The 11,985-nt window shown below is 45.2% G+C and overlaps 2 protein-coding genes and 1 non-coding gene across 3 annotated transcripts; 1 reads left to right on the top strand and 2 right to left on the bottom strand.

The window, feature by feature from the left end:
• Nucleotides 1-6,377: 6,377 nt before the first annotated feature.
• LOC117899824 lies at nt 6,378-6,502 on the bottom strand. Its single transcript, XR_004649209.1, has one exon. It is a non-coding gene; the product is annotated as a U5 spliceosomal RNA (small nuclear RNA).
• A 386-nt stretch (nt 6,503-6,888) lies between these two features.
• On the top strand, nt 6,889-9,012 carry LOC117898785 (nucleosome assembly protein 1-like 1). The gene is made up of 6 exons (XM_034808422.1): nt 6,889-7,111; nt 7,183-7,349; nt 7,415-7,535; nt 8,046-8,274; nt 8,340-8,422; nt 8,479-9,012. Exons 1-6 carry the CDS (start codon nt 7,037-7,039, stop codon nt 8,671-8,673), a joined length of 870 nt encoding a protein of 289 aa, XP_034664313.1. The 5' UTR covers nt 6,889-7,036; the 3' UTR covers nt 8,674-9,012.
• Nucleotides 9,010-11,922, bottom strand: LOC117898779. The gene is made up of 5 exons (XM_034808415.1): nt 11,574-11,922; nt 11,241-11,514; nt 11,054-11,176; nt 10,832-10,993; nt 9,010-10,770 (listed from the first exon to the last, which is right to left on the bottom strand). Exons 1-5 carry the CDS (start codon nt 11,897-11,899, stop codon nt 9,352-9,354), a joined length of 2,304 nt encoding a protein of 767 aa, XP_034664306.1. The 5' UTR covers nt 11,900-11,922; the 3' UTR covers nt 9,010-9,351.
• Between the last annotated feature and the right edge of the window lie 63 nt (nt 11,923-11,985).

Here is an 11,985-nt window from a genome sequence, read left to right on the forward strand (position 1 = left end):
AAAACGAAATCTGATCTAATTATTGTGAAATATGAACTGAAATTTCAAGTCTACATATAATTTCACAAAACCTTAATTAAAGTGCAAAATTGCACTTCTAAAAATTATTCCACTAACTTGATTTAACATCATTAGATGGTGCTGCCAACTCCTACTGGAGTGTTCCTCCTACTATTCCAACTCCTACTATTCCATTGTTCTTTTGTAAGGAACATGAGGAGGAGCATTTATTTCCAGCATGAGGGGACACACATGTCATACACTCGCTTAGGATGGTGTATCCCTAGTAAAAATCCTTAAATTAAGAAAGGAAATCTGCTAATTGACAGCTTTGTGGTTCCGCGGGTTCCATTGTTACTCTATCCACTCCTGCTCTTTTTTGTTTGGAGCTCCTGGCGTCCTGTTATTTATAGTTGTTTGCTTTCTTTGCCACTCCTCCCGCTCCCGATGCCTGGGTTTATGGGTTCCCGGTTCCATTGACCACTCCGGCCATGGACATGAACTGTCGTCGTTGTCGTTGTCGTCTGGCTCGGCGCGGCTCATCTTCACGCTTCAAGGCCGTCATACATACCCCTGAAAAATATTTTTCTTTTGGCCAGTCTTTCGCCCGTTTACTTATGCTCTCTCCTCAAGCAACTTTATTGTTATTTTTGCTGTTTCTGTTTTTAATTTTTGGTTTTCTTTCTTCTTTTTTTATTGTTGTTCGTTTTTCAGTTTTCTGGCAAACTTCATGTACTGACTGCCATCTGCAAAATGAAGCTTACCGCTCCATCCGAGTGGGCCCTACTGGTAATGTCATTGCTGACGGTCCTACTCCTGCTGCTACTGTATCTGATGATGAACACAGTGAAAAAATAGATTTTCTAATGATCTATTGGACAATTAGTTTTGACACTAAGAGAACAATTTATCGAGCTAAAAATGTTCTGTTCTGCAAACAAATTCCATGTTTTAATTGCTTCAAATTCATATTATTTGTTATTAATTTTATTGAATATTTTGTTGCTGCAGTTTCCCGTTGAAATGCATCTTTTTTTCGCCAAGTGTCCTCCTACTCAAGCAACTGCTTCTGCCCCATCTCATGCTCCATCTGGCTGGCCAGTGTCCAATGGCCCTGCTCGGACATTTACAGGCTGCCCCGAACTATTTGCCCTGCCCCATCTCCAGCTACGTCTCCCGTCCAGTCCTCATAATGAATATTTATGAAGATTTAAAAAACATTTTCTTCGCGTCTGTTGTTTTATGATTTGCAAGTGTGCCTTTCCTTTCCTTTCGGAACAGAGAGCCGGAGAGCCCCGTCAACACTCAATGGCGTGCAAAGTTTTTTGCTTTTCGCTTCAGCGGCGAGTGAGACAGAGCGGGGATCAGGCGCAGGGGTGAAAGTGAACGGCACCAGCAGCAAGGGAGAAAGTGGACAGTCCACCCACAGGCTAAAGCATTCTAAACAGTCTCTGCTCTGTGGCTGTCCATCTCCCAATGGTCGATGCTGATGCTGCTGCTGCTGCTGCTGCCACTTCTGTTGTTTTCATTTTGTAAATGATTTCATTATGTGCCACAAAACGCCCCCTCATCGATGCCTGGGGGTGGTGGAATGGGCTGGCATGGAGTGGAATGGAATGGAATGGTATTGGATGGATGTTCTGTCCTGCGGTCCTGGCAGGCACAAGGATGACGATTTTGCGTTCGGCATGGAGCTCCACTCCTTGGTGACAATTTATTGATAATTTAATTTGACATTTGCGGTCCTCTGATTGTCATGATTGTTTTCATTTTAATCTTGTTGTTTTCCCTGGCCATTTTCTTTTTGGTCTTTGTTCCTGTTTTCCTTTCTTTTCTTTTCCTTCCCTTTTTTTTATTCGCTTCTTTTTATATGCATTGTGTGTATATTTTTTGGTGCTGCGAACCTTTGGATATTTGCATTAAGGTTTTATGCTCTTGTTTTTCAGTTTCGCCTTTCATCATCGTTATGGGAGGACCAGGACCAGAATGAGGTGGCTGCGGGTGATTCTTTTACAAATACTATCGATGGGGCGTGTTGACGGGCATTTACATGTTGTTATGGCCCCTTTAAAGGATCTTCCTATTTAGCTTTTGTTTTGTGACTTTTCGCCAGCTTTGCAAATGCAAATTTGCATGCGAAAACAATGAAATTCCGTTGGGTCCTTGGGTGCTACGGATGCTGTCCTTTCCTTATTGAAATGTTCACTCGTCCTTGCAGGCCTCTCCATAATACACACCTTGAGGAGCAGCTACAAAATGTAATGTCCTTAATGACATTGCCAAAGGAATTTTAATTAAACTATTTCCTGCTACAACCTGCCCCTACCTCTGCCTCTGCCCACCCACACCCACACCCACGCCTGCTGCCTTAAGCTTGGCATTTCGGGCGTGGCCTAAGCAGCTTCAAATGTGCACAAATATTGAAATATTTATGGAACAGCCAGCCAAACACATGAGCAAAGTAAACCCTATCCAATCCGATACGAAACCCAGCAGCAGCAGCGGCAGCTCCATCCTCAGGCTCTTGCCCTGCCCCGTAATGCAATTTTAATTTCTTCCCGTAGCACAGCAGGCAGGCTGGCAGGCAGGCAGTCAGGCTGGCAGGCAGGCAGTCAGGCAAATGTCTGATGTTGGATGGCGGAGGTCATGTGGCAGGGCATCAGCTGTGCAGTGCTCAGTAGTACCCGCCCCCTGGTTGCTGGGTCCTCGTTTCCGCCGGCGCTCTGCCATCATTTCCGCTGCTCATTTTTTGACTGACTTCTGACAAATTTGTATAGATTTGCTTTATGTTTGTCTTGTGTTTGTCTTCGTTTGCTGATTTGATTGTCAAAATGATGAACAATTTCGATTGTCTGTGTGTGTGTCTCTGTGTGCCCTTTTTACGGGGGCAATCAGCAGAAAGGCAGGCAGACAGCGCCGCAGCAGCAGCGGAAGTCCTCAGATGTTGCACCTTCCAAACAGCGCTTTAAACAGTTTCTTGAATGCCAGAAGCAACATAAATTGCGGCCAGAGACATTTTCGGGGGTGTGTTGCCGAACATTGCCCCAAGTTTTGCGCCACTAAAACTTTGCATCAATATGCAGCAGCAGTTGCCCCCCAGGACGCCACACGCCCAAAACACCCAGCCCCCAACCAGGAGTAGAAGCTGGAAATGCAGCCATAAGGAAATTTCATTATTACCGCGCTTACACGCTAATGAAGCATGTAGAATATCAATGTGTGTAGATTTTGTGTGTGTGTGTGTGCACACTCATCCACTGCTATGTACACTGAGAGAAAATTTGGAACTTGACAAACTTGAAACCTATTAAAATATCTGAGAAATATATCAAGGGCCAACAGCATCACTGAAAAACATCAGAAAAGGGATTTTTGTTTATGAGAATCCGAATTTCCAAAGGAGAAATGATAGCTCCCCTAAAGTAAATATCTGTTATTGAATCAGGGTTGTTCCTTTAGCCTCAGACTCAAAAAAAATATACGTTCCGATCATTTCGAATCTCCTTTAGCCAAAAATTCCTTATCCCTCGCTTCGTTTCCCCGTTTCTGTCTCATTTCTTGGCTCATCAATTCCTTGATCTTCTCAGTGTAAATCTATTATTATATGTATGTATGTATGTACATGTGTCTATGCGTGTGCTTGTGTGAGTGAGTGTGAGTGAGTGTTTCTAGTTTTATTGCAAATGTGTGTAATGAATGTAAATTAGTAAAAAGTTTTTCAGGCAGAGGTGGGGAGGCTTTAGATAGGAAGCGTGAGATTGAGGGTGAGACTGAGGAAAGCTCTTGCCAGACTATCCTGCGGCTGGCAAGGATCTCTTTTATGTATATAAATGTGTATATGTGTGTTTGTAACTGCGATGTGTGTGTGGCTTATGAATAGCATTCGAATTAGACAAACTGCAGGTGTGTGGATGTTAATTACGAGCAGCAGCAGCAGCATTCACGCATTTTGACTGGGGACTCCACTGGATCGACACTCCACCACCGCTTGATGGGACTGTACTTCTTATGCCCAAAAAGCAATGGCCGTCTAAGCCAATTAGGTGCGATATGCAAATGCGCGCTAGTCGTAGAAGGTGGCGGTGCATGGGGATATTTTGCACAGTTTTCTAAGTGTTAATTATCCCTTAACTAATAACATTTAATGGCAAACACAATTCCGCACTTTCTGGCATTAGGCGGCAAAACTTTAAAGTTCTTATGGAGGGCAGGTAGCAGCAGGGCGGCAGGACGGCAGGGCGGCAGCAGAGCGAATGGAAACCCAACAGCTGCAACTTATTAGATGCGTTGTCTGGTTTATGCAAAACCAAAGGCAACATTGGCCCCTGTCCTGGACCCGGAACCCGGGACCCTAGACCTCGGACTTAGACTCAGACTCGGACCGCACCTGGCTCTTGCTGCAGAGCGATGCTGCTCCTTGTACCGCCCGCCCCCTTGTTCCATTCAAAATAAGCAAAAGCAAACTAACAAAATTCGTTTATCAACGCCATGCTGTCTGCAGCTCAAGGAAAGTTCAACCAAGGTGCAAAATAATTTGTTGCAATCAGCTTAGCCTGCAAGCTGAGGATGGCCAGGCCACCCCCTGCCACAGCATAAGACCATCCCCAGGCACCAAAAGGCTGAGCGACTGGGGGAGGTGGTGTGGGGTGTGCTGGCCCGAAAGCCGGGCAAGTTTTCAATTTAAGTTGAATTATTATGACCTTAATTAACACGTCGTTTCATCATCAAATGCTGCACTACATCTTATGCTTTTGTTGTAGATATTTTTGGCATAAAGGTTGGGGCCTTCCACCTGGACGTAGGAGAATGGGTGGCTACGGATGCGGATGCGGACGTTGAGCTGCTGATTCGATTTTCTGCAGACATGCACTTTTGTCAGAAACTAGACGCAGCTGCAGGAGAAGGAGCATCTCTAATCCCAGCGCCAAGTAACTGTTGCTCAGACTCTCGGTTTGGGTTCAGGTTTGGGTTCGGGTTTTGAGTGTGGGTTCAGGGTCTGGTCTGGCTCCGCCTCTGCTCTGTCCTTTGCTGCCCTGGCCCGTTCAGGGTTTTACTAATTTTGGTTTTAATTAAATTCAAACTATGTTGACGCTGCTGGCACTGACGATGTGGATGATGGCAATGATGCCCCTGAATGCTGATGCTGATGGTGATGATGACCGGCTTCCATATTACTTATGTAGCTAAATTCTGATGCACCTTATAATTGAATGACCGAAATGTAAATTGAAAATGCCAGCAACAGCTTAACTTCGCAGTTGCAGCACTTAAAGAGGCAGAGCATAAAGCTGGGCGAAAGCGAGAGAGTCATCATCTGTTGTGCCCTCCACTGCTGATGCTCGTATTTGCCTTATGATTTCTTTTTAATTTCCCAGAGGTATTTAGGGGAAAAAATTTAATAATATCAAATATGAGGACAACGCGGAATGGACTACTACGAGTGGTAGGGGTAGCGGTAGGGGGTGTGGGTATTGGGCAGTCCTGCGGATACTCTGGCTGGACATGCGTACCCCATGGTACGAGTACGAGTACATGGACTCTTTCATGTGTATTTGTGTGCAAACATTCAACAATGCGATCTCCCTTTCGCTCTCCGCTATGTTTGCTGCTCCCTCTATGGGATTCCCGATTGTGTGGTTGTGTGTGTGTGTCTGGACTTCCGCTTGGCTAAATTTGTTTGCACTTTTTCCCACTTCCTTACACCAAGCCCAACTCATAATTTCATTTTGAAATGTTTGCCTAAGCGACAAAAATGTACTTATTTTTTTTCTTTCATTTCTGTGCAGTTTTGTAGCCTGATATATGGCACTAAGCCCTGCTTTACATTATTATAGCTAGGCTGGAGTCCACTCCAATGGCCGATGGGGTGTCAAAGGACAACCCAGAGATGGAGAGCCATAGAACAGAAAGCTAAGTCCGGCCCATTAAACAGACTCTGAACCTTGGCAACCCTTGGCAGCACTCTGCACGTGATTTGCATACACTTAAGCAGCTGTACCCATGCCAGGTTCACTTCCTACGACCCACAAGCCACACTTAATTACATGCCAAATGAAAAGTTCGAAGAAAAATACAAGGAAAAACCTAAAATAGAAACAGGAACAGCACCAAAAATTAAATGTGCGTTAAATTGCCAATAAACATGGCCTGCATTTCAATAACACCAACCAAAAAACGAAAGGGGTGCTTAAAGCCATTAAGGAAATTTCTTTATTTTACTGGTTTCTGAAAGCATTGATGGAAAATTGCATCATCAATCGACAGTACCATCTATTTATTCTGCCATTATCATCCATCCCTGAAAAACCAACCCTTTATTCAACAATTCTTTTGATAAAACTATTCGGTGTAGTGTTGTCTCATGTATTTATTATGGCCCGGCGACAAATATCACCAGGCACTGCAAAAAATTTATTTTAGACTCATTAGAGTGTCCCTCTCCACGGAAATCTTTAGTAAAAGGCGAAAGATTTATTCGACAATTGAAGAGAAACCAGAGTAATTTAACACCCCGAAAACGATGCCTCTAAGCATATGTGGCGCCAGAACCAGTTGGGAATTATAAGACATGGCACTTCTTCGCCAGTTTAAGAACAGGAGTAAGTATTTTCTTTTGATAAATACATTTAAAAATGAACTCTAACTATAAGTTTTTACATGACTCTCAAAAATGTAAACAATATCTGATCTCTACATCTTAGAGCTGCCATAGAAACGAATTCAGGAACACTATTTTGTGTTATTTGAAACACAAAGAGTGCTTTGACATTTCTGAACAAGTCTGTTACTCTACCCAGATATCCAATATTTTCATTCGAGTGTCGACCGGCAAGCCAACACAATCTATTAGAAAATACAAAAAAGGAAAAAAAAAACAAATTTTGAAGCTAAAATTTGAGAATATAAATTTAGTTTGAAACTTTAGCAAGTGAAAATAATTTTGTAAATCTTTTGAAAGGGAAAATATTTAGTGAATTGGCGAAAGTGAAACAATTAGTGAATTGTAGAACGAAGCAAAGATCAATCCACTTCCTTAATGGAAGCCGTGCGTAGTCCTCGATCGCGGTCGGCCATGACCAAATGCATTGCTACGCAGCTTGCCGAAATGGTTGTAAGTATTTGGCGGGCTAGTTATATGGACATCTGCGGAATGCTACATACTATATGGGGTGTGCTACACAGAACGAAAAGTACAGCGAGGAGGAAAAAATAGCCATAGCTGAGTTGAAGACCCTCTATCTACAGACCATCCAATTGGATGTGGAATTGCAGCGGGAGATCTACAGCTTGGAACAAAAATTCGAGTTGAAACACGATGTGATATTCGATAAGCGCAAGAAAATCTTGCAGTAAGTGCCTCAAACAACCCAACCCCAAGCACTTTTCCCCATTTAATGTCTGGTGGCTTTCTTAGGGACTTTAAGAAGAATCATGGCGATTCCACACAAAATGACAACGTGACCAACTTTTGGTTGCGTGTGCTGAAGGCCTCCTACACGGAGTTCATTAGCAAGAAAGATGAACAAATATTGGGGGTGAGTGTACATTAGAAATTAAATTTGACAGCATCACTGTCTTTTAAGGAAAAGGGAATACTATAGCTTACAATTAATTCTTTGGATTACTCCAAATATATTCTATAAATTCAAAGACAATCAAAGGCACAGCCGCTACTCTGCCTTTGTTCCACATGCAATATTATTTTACAAATTCTTCTATTAATTCTAAGAACATACGCAAAAGCTGATACCGTCCCCTTAGGCAATAGTATCCATGAGTGTAGAATCGCGAATTTTTCATAACATAAACATAAACATCCTACTTGGCTTTCGGATTTAAACAAAGCGCTGGCTGTCGCGACTGAAATCTTAGCCGCCGCGATAAGACGCAAGTCAATAAATGACTTCTGAGAAAACCAAACGGTCGTCTGTGTTATTTTAAGCAATTCAATGCGCCATCGCCATCGTACTCGGCAGCTGTTTCTCCTTCAGTGACATTGAAATCTGCATACGCAACAATTTTGAAGTAATTTTGTTCTTTCACAGTATTTAAATGATATACGCACCAAGCTTTACAACAATCCAGTGGTCAAGTTTGAGGTGCAATTTCATTTTGACAAGAACGAGTTCTTCACCAATGATGTGCTGCTGAAGACCTACTACCTCAACTGTGTGCCAGACGTTGAGGATCCCTTGTCATACGATGGCGCTGAGATCTACAAGACTGAGGGCTGTGTTATCAATTGGAAAAATCCCCAGGATCGCGAAAACAAGGGTAAGACAGCTTAGTTAATTGATCTCAATATCTCAAAGTGACGAAACCATCTTTGAATGGAACAGATTCAGAGCAAACATTCTTCGCATTCTTCAATCCACCAATTTTGCCATCGGATGAGACTGACCCAAACTATGGCGATATCAATGTAAGACTCGTGATTTCTTTGTTCCTTAATTTTGTATGTAACTTTATTTTTGATAGAACATCTTGCAAAATGATTTTGAACTAGGATTCTATCTGAAGGAGCGTGTCATTCCCAAGGCTGTTATATTCTTCACTGGAGAAATTACCGACTGTCAGAGCTCCAGTGATTCGGACTCGGACACTGATGACACAGAGGAGTCGGATGCCGATGAAGTGGAGGATGAAGGTTCCTCCAATTGTGCCGATAAATAAGCACAAGATCAACCCACACATACACATACCATGACACATTCATACCATACACATTCTTTGTTGTTGTTAAGTCTTCTATCCATGTGGTTTCTTTTACACTTTTTAACATTCATTTTCAAGCATTTCTTACTTGCTGTTTCAGGAAAGATAGATACACATAAATGTCCTTTACACAACCAAATACTACAAATATTTCAAAGCTTTTCCCCCAACAATAATTTGAAAAGAAGATACCAAATAAGCATTACACATGATGATATTATAATATATACACAAGCGTTTCACACATCAAACACATAACATAAAACACTACAGAAATAAACGGTTCAATGTACCAAAGGATTGTTCATATCTTTTAATGCTTAACTAAATGATAGGGGTTTTTACATTTTATCGAGCCTGACATATAGTACAAGAGCGTTTAGTGTGTATGGGTGGAGGGGTGCAGAAGGGGCGTAATACTAGACGGGCTTGAGCTACAGCTTTTGCTTGTAGACAGCCATGGTTGTGGTTGTTGTTTTGTTTTTTTTTCAGGCTTGGCCATGTTTCCGTCATCTCGTTAAAAGTATCCAAGCCAGGACGGGCCGCCATGGGTTAAAGACTAATTTTACGGATGTTTGGAACAACAAAATACGAAATACACTTAGATGGGGGGGACTGTGGGGGCGGGGAATTCGTTTATGCCACATCTTCGAATTCCTGTGGTGGTGGTGGTGGCGGCGGCGGCGATGTTGGTGGCTGCTCCTCGTCGGGTGCTTCGTCTGGTGTATCGCTTGGTGCCGGCGGCTCTGGGTCCTCCTCCGGCGGCTTGGCATCCTCATCGATGTCCAAATGCCCTGCCACTACCTCACACTCTGGCTTTAGTTCCTTGAATTTACGCAAGCCGAGGACCGTGACGCTCGTGCCACTCACATCGATGAATACCAGGAAGGGCGAGCATTGCACGAGATGCTCCAGTGTGTGGTTGGTTATGTGTTGGTAGTTTCGCAGTGAGATCCGCTCGAGGCGGTTGTCGGGCGACCGGTTGATGTTCCGTATCCAGACAACGTCCGGCTGCACAGGTCTAGCCGCGCGCCCGAAACTGTAGATGGCCCGATCCGAGACGTAGTACTGGGGTGGTGGGCATGGATTGGATGCCTGTCGGTGTCGCAATCGGCGGGCATAGTCTCTGTCCAGGGGATCCAGCATGTTCCAGAACATTGGATGGTGAACCACCTGGTCGAAGTTACCTCGTGCCAGGGAGCGCCTTCGAGCGGAGTGCATGACAAGCATTGGCTCTCTGATGGCCATGGCCTGGGGGTTCATGTAGATCACCTGATCGCGTCGTGGCAGGAAGCGGCTGTGTGCCGGATTGTTGCCCCGAAACGACCGCAAATGGTCCGCCATCTGCTCCAGTATGGACTGCATATTGGGCTGTGGATTCTCGCCAGGGCCTTGGCCACCGGGCACGTAGACATAGGCGCGTGGTACCGGTCCAGCTCCAGCCCCAGCTTCGTCTGGTTCAACGTTGTCGGCCTGGTCAGCAGCAGGCGGCATACCTTGACGCACTGCGGCAACACCTGGCAGAGCTATTACCACCAGAGGTGACCGCACGGCAGCATTGGGATCAATGCCGCCGTTGTGTCCGTTGCTGCGCGGAGCTGCACTGTCCGACTTGTCGGACGAGGACGCTGACGCCGAGGATGTATCCTCATCTTCGGACTCGGAGGACAAACATACGCGCTTCCTCGAACATGATGCACTTGATGCTGGCGCTGGTTCATCCACCGTGTCGTCGCTGGGGTCCGAGTGGAATATATCATGGCATGGCCTGGGCGCATCGGAGGACTCGTTCGGGTCGTTTCCTCGTGCCATTTTACAGGCACGCAAATGTTCCATGGCAGCGCGAGATGTGGACGGCTCGTCATCATTTAGCACTTTCAGAGATTCCGACTGCGATGTGGCAGCCTCGTCATTTCCATTGTTCACCTTTTCAGGCGATGCCGCTTCGGGCGGCGGGTTGAGTGGGGATTCCAGCAGTAGCTCCTTAAGGTTCTCAATGGCACTGAAGCATTGCAGATCCGAGTTGTTTATGGGCGTTAGACGTAGATCGAGCACCTGTTGAACGAATTGGAAGTGATTTTACATAAGAGAGACAACGTCAGTTGGGCTATCTCACCTCTAGCTTCATAAAACCAAAGCGTGCAGCCATGCTGCCGTAGGGCACGAACTTGCACAGCATTTGGCAGCCCTTGAGGCTGAGGCGTCGCAGCGAGGGCAGCTTGGAGAGGGCCATGATGTAGTATGGCTCGAACCAGTTGTTATCCTCGATGCTGAGATCCTGCACAAGGCAAGTGAATACATTAAGAGCTCAGCTGTGCTGGGGCTCCACTTCACTCACCTCCAGGTTAACCAATTGCATCTCTATCGTGTGGAATATGCTCTTGCCCTGATCCCCGACTTTCACACTGCAGTCCTTCAGCTTGAGACGCGTCAGCGAGCCAGGGAACTGTGTGATGCGTATCTATATTATCAAAATTAAATTCAATTATACGAATATTGTAGTTTATTTCAAGTTTATTTCTCACATATTCAAAGTCCAGGCTGACGCCCTGCAGCTCCAGCACCTTCAACTGTGTGGCCACTTTCGGAAAAACGGTGGTCAGGGTGCAGGTGAACTGCCGGAACTCGCCGGCAACATGCTGTGACGAAGGCGGTCCGCAAATCTTAATTGTGTGGGTCTTTTCTGTGGCACGACCCAGTATATCCTCCAGTATGCCCAAGGGCAGGGGGCCGTTGCTGAGATCGATCCCGTGCCAAAACCGGTGATCCAGAAGCAGGTTCTCCAAACGCGGCGAGCAGCTGACCAAACAAACGACAGAAGAAGAGTATTGGAGTTGGCTCTAGCGGTCGCGACTTACTGCATTAGGGCCATGATGGATGGCGTGTCCAGGTACTTGAAAATCTCGTAGAGAATTTCATCGCAAAAGCTGAGCAGGTAGTGCTCCTGGAAGTCGTCCCCTTTTTTGCGTTGTTTTGTCTTGGGCTCGGGGCGGTAGTCTTGGTCAACGCAGAGCAGGGGTGCGGCATCTTTAAGTGCAATCTCGCTCACCGAAAAGCGCCGCTTTTGCGCTGCAACAAAAGCGCTGCCCACTTCGGCGTTATCCATTCTACCCGCTTTTAATGAATGCCAATTTTTCCTGCAATTTTTCCAGCTAAAATGCAAGTAATAGAGCTGCAAAACCATCGATGGCTCCTATCGATACAGCGAACTGTTTTGTCAGTGGCTCGATATCGCCACCCTGCTTATCATTCTGGGTATTCCTGAATCAG

The sequence above is a fragment of the Drosophila subobscura genome, chromosome O, assembly GCF_008121235.1.
Source record: "Drosophila subobscura isolate 14011-0131.10 chromosome O, UCBerk_Dsub_1.0, whole genome shotgun sequence".
Lineage (NCBI taxonomy): Eukaryota > Metazoa > Arthropoda > Insecta > Diptera > Drosophilidae > Drosophila > Drosophila subobscura.

What these genes read in the sequence shown, in the direction of transcription:
- LOC117898785 (XM_034808422.1), top strand. Translation starts at nt 7,037, where the DNA reads ATGGAAGCCGTGCGTAGTCCTCGATCGCGGTCGGCCATGACCAAATGC. An exon ending in CGCAGCTTGCCGAAATGGTT is followed by an intron (nt 7,112 to 7,182) that starts GTAAGTATTTGG and finishes TGTGCTACACAG; the next exon opens with AACGAAAAGTACAGCGAGGA. An exon ending in CAAACTATGGCGATATCAAT is followed by an intron (nt 8,423 to 8,478) that starts GTAAGACTCGTG and finishes TATTTTTGATAG; the next exon opens with AACATCTTGCAAAATGATTT.
- LOC117898779 (XM_034808415.1), bottom strand. Translation starts at nt 11,899, where the DNA reads ATGGTTTTGCAGCTCTATTACTTGCATTTTAGCTGGAAAAATTGCAGG. An exon ending in TGCAATTGGTTAACCTGGAG is followed by an intron (nt 10,994 to 11,053) that starts GTGAGTGAAGTG and finishes TGCCTTGTGCAG; the next exon opens with GATCTCAGCATCGAGGATAA. An exon ending in TTGGTTTTATGAAGCTAGAG is followed by an intron (nt 10,771 to 10,831) that starts GTGAGATAGCCC and finishes TTCGTTCAACAG; the next exon opens with GTGCTCGATCTACGTCTAAC.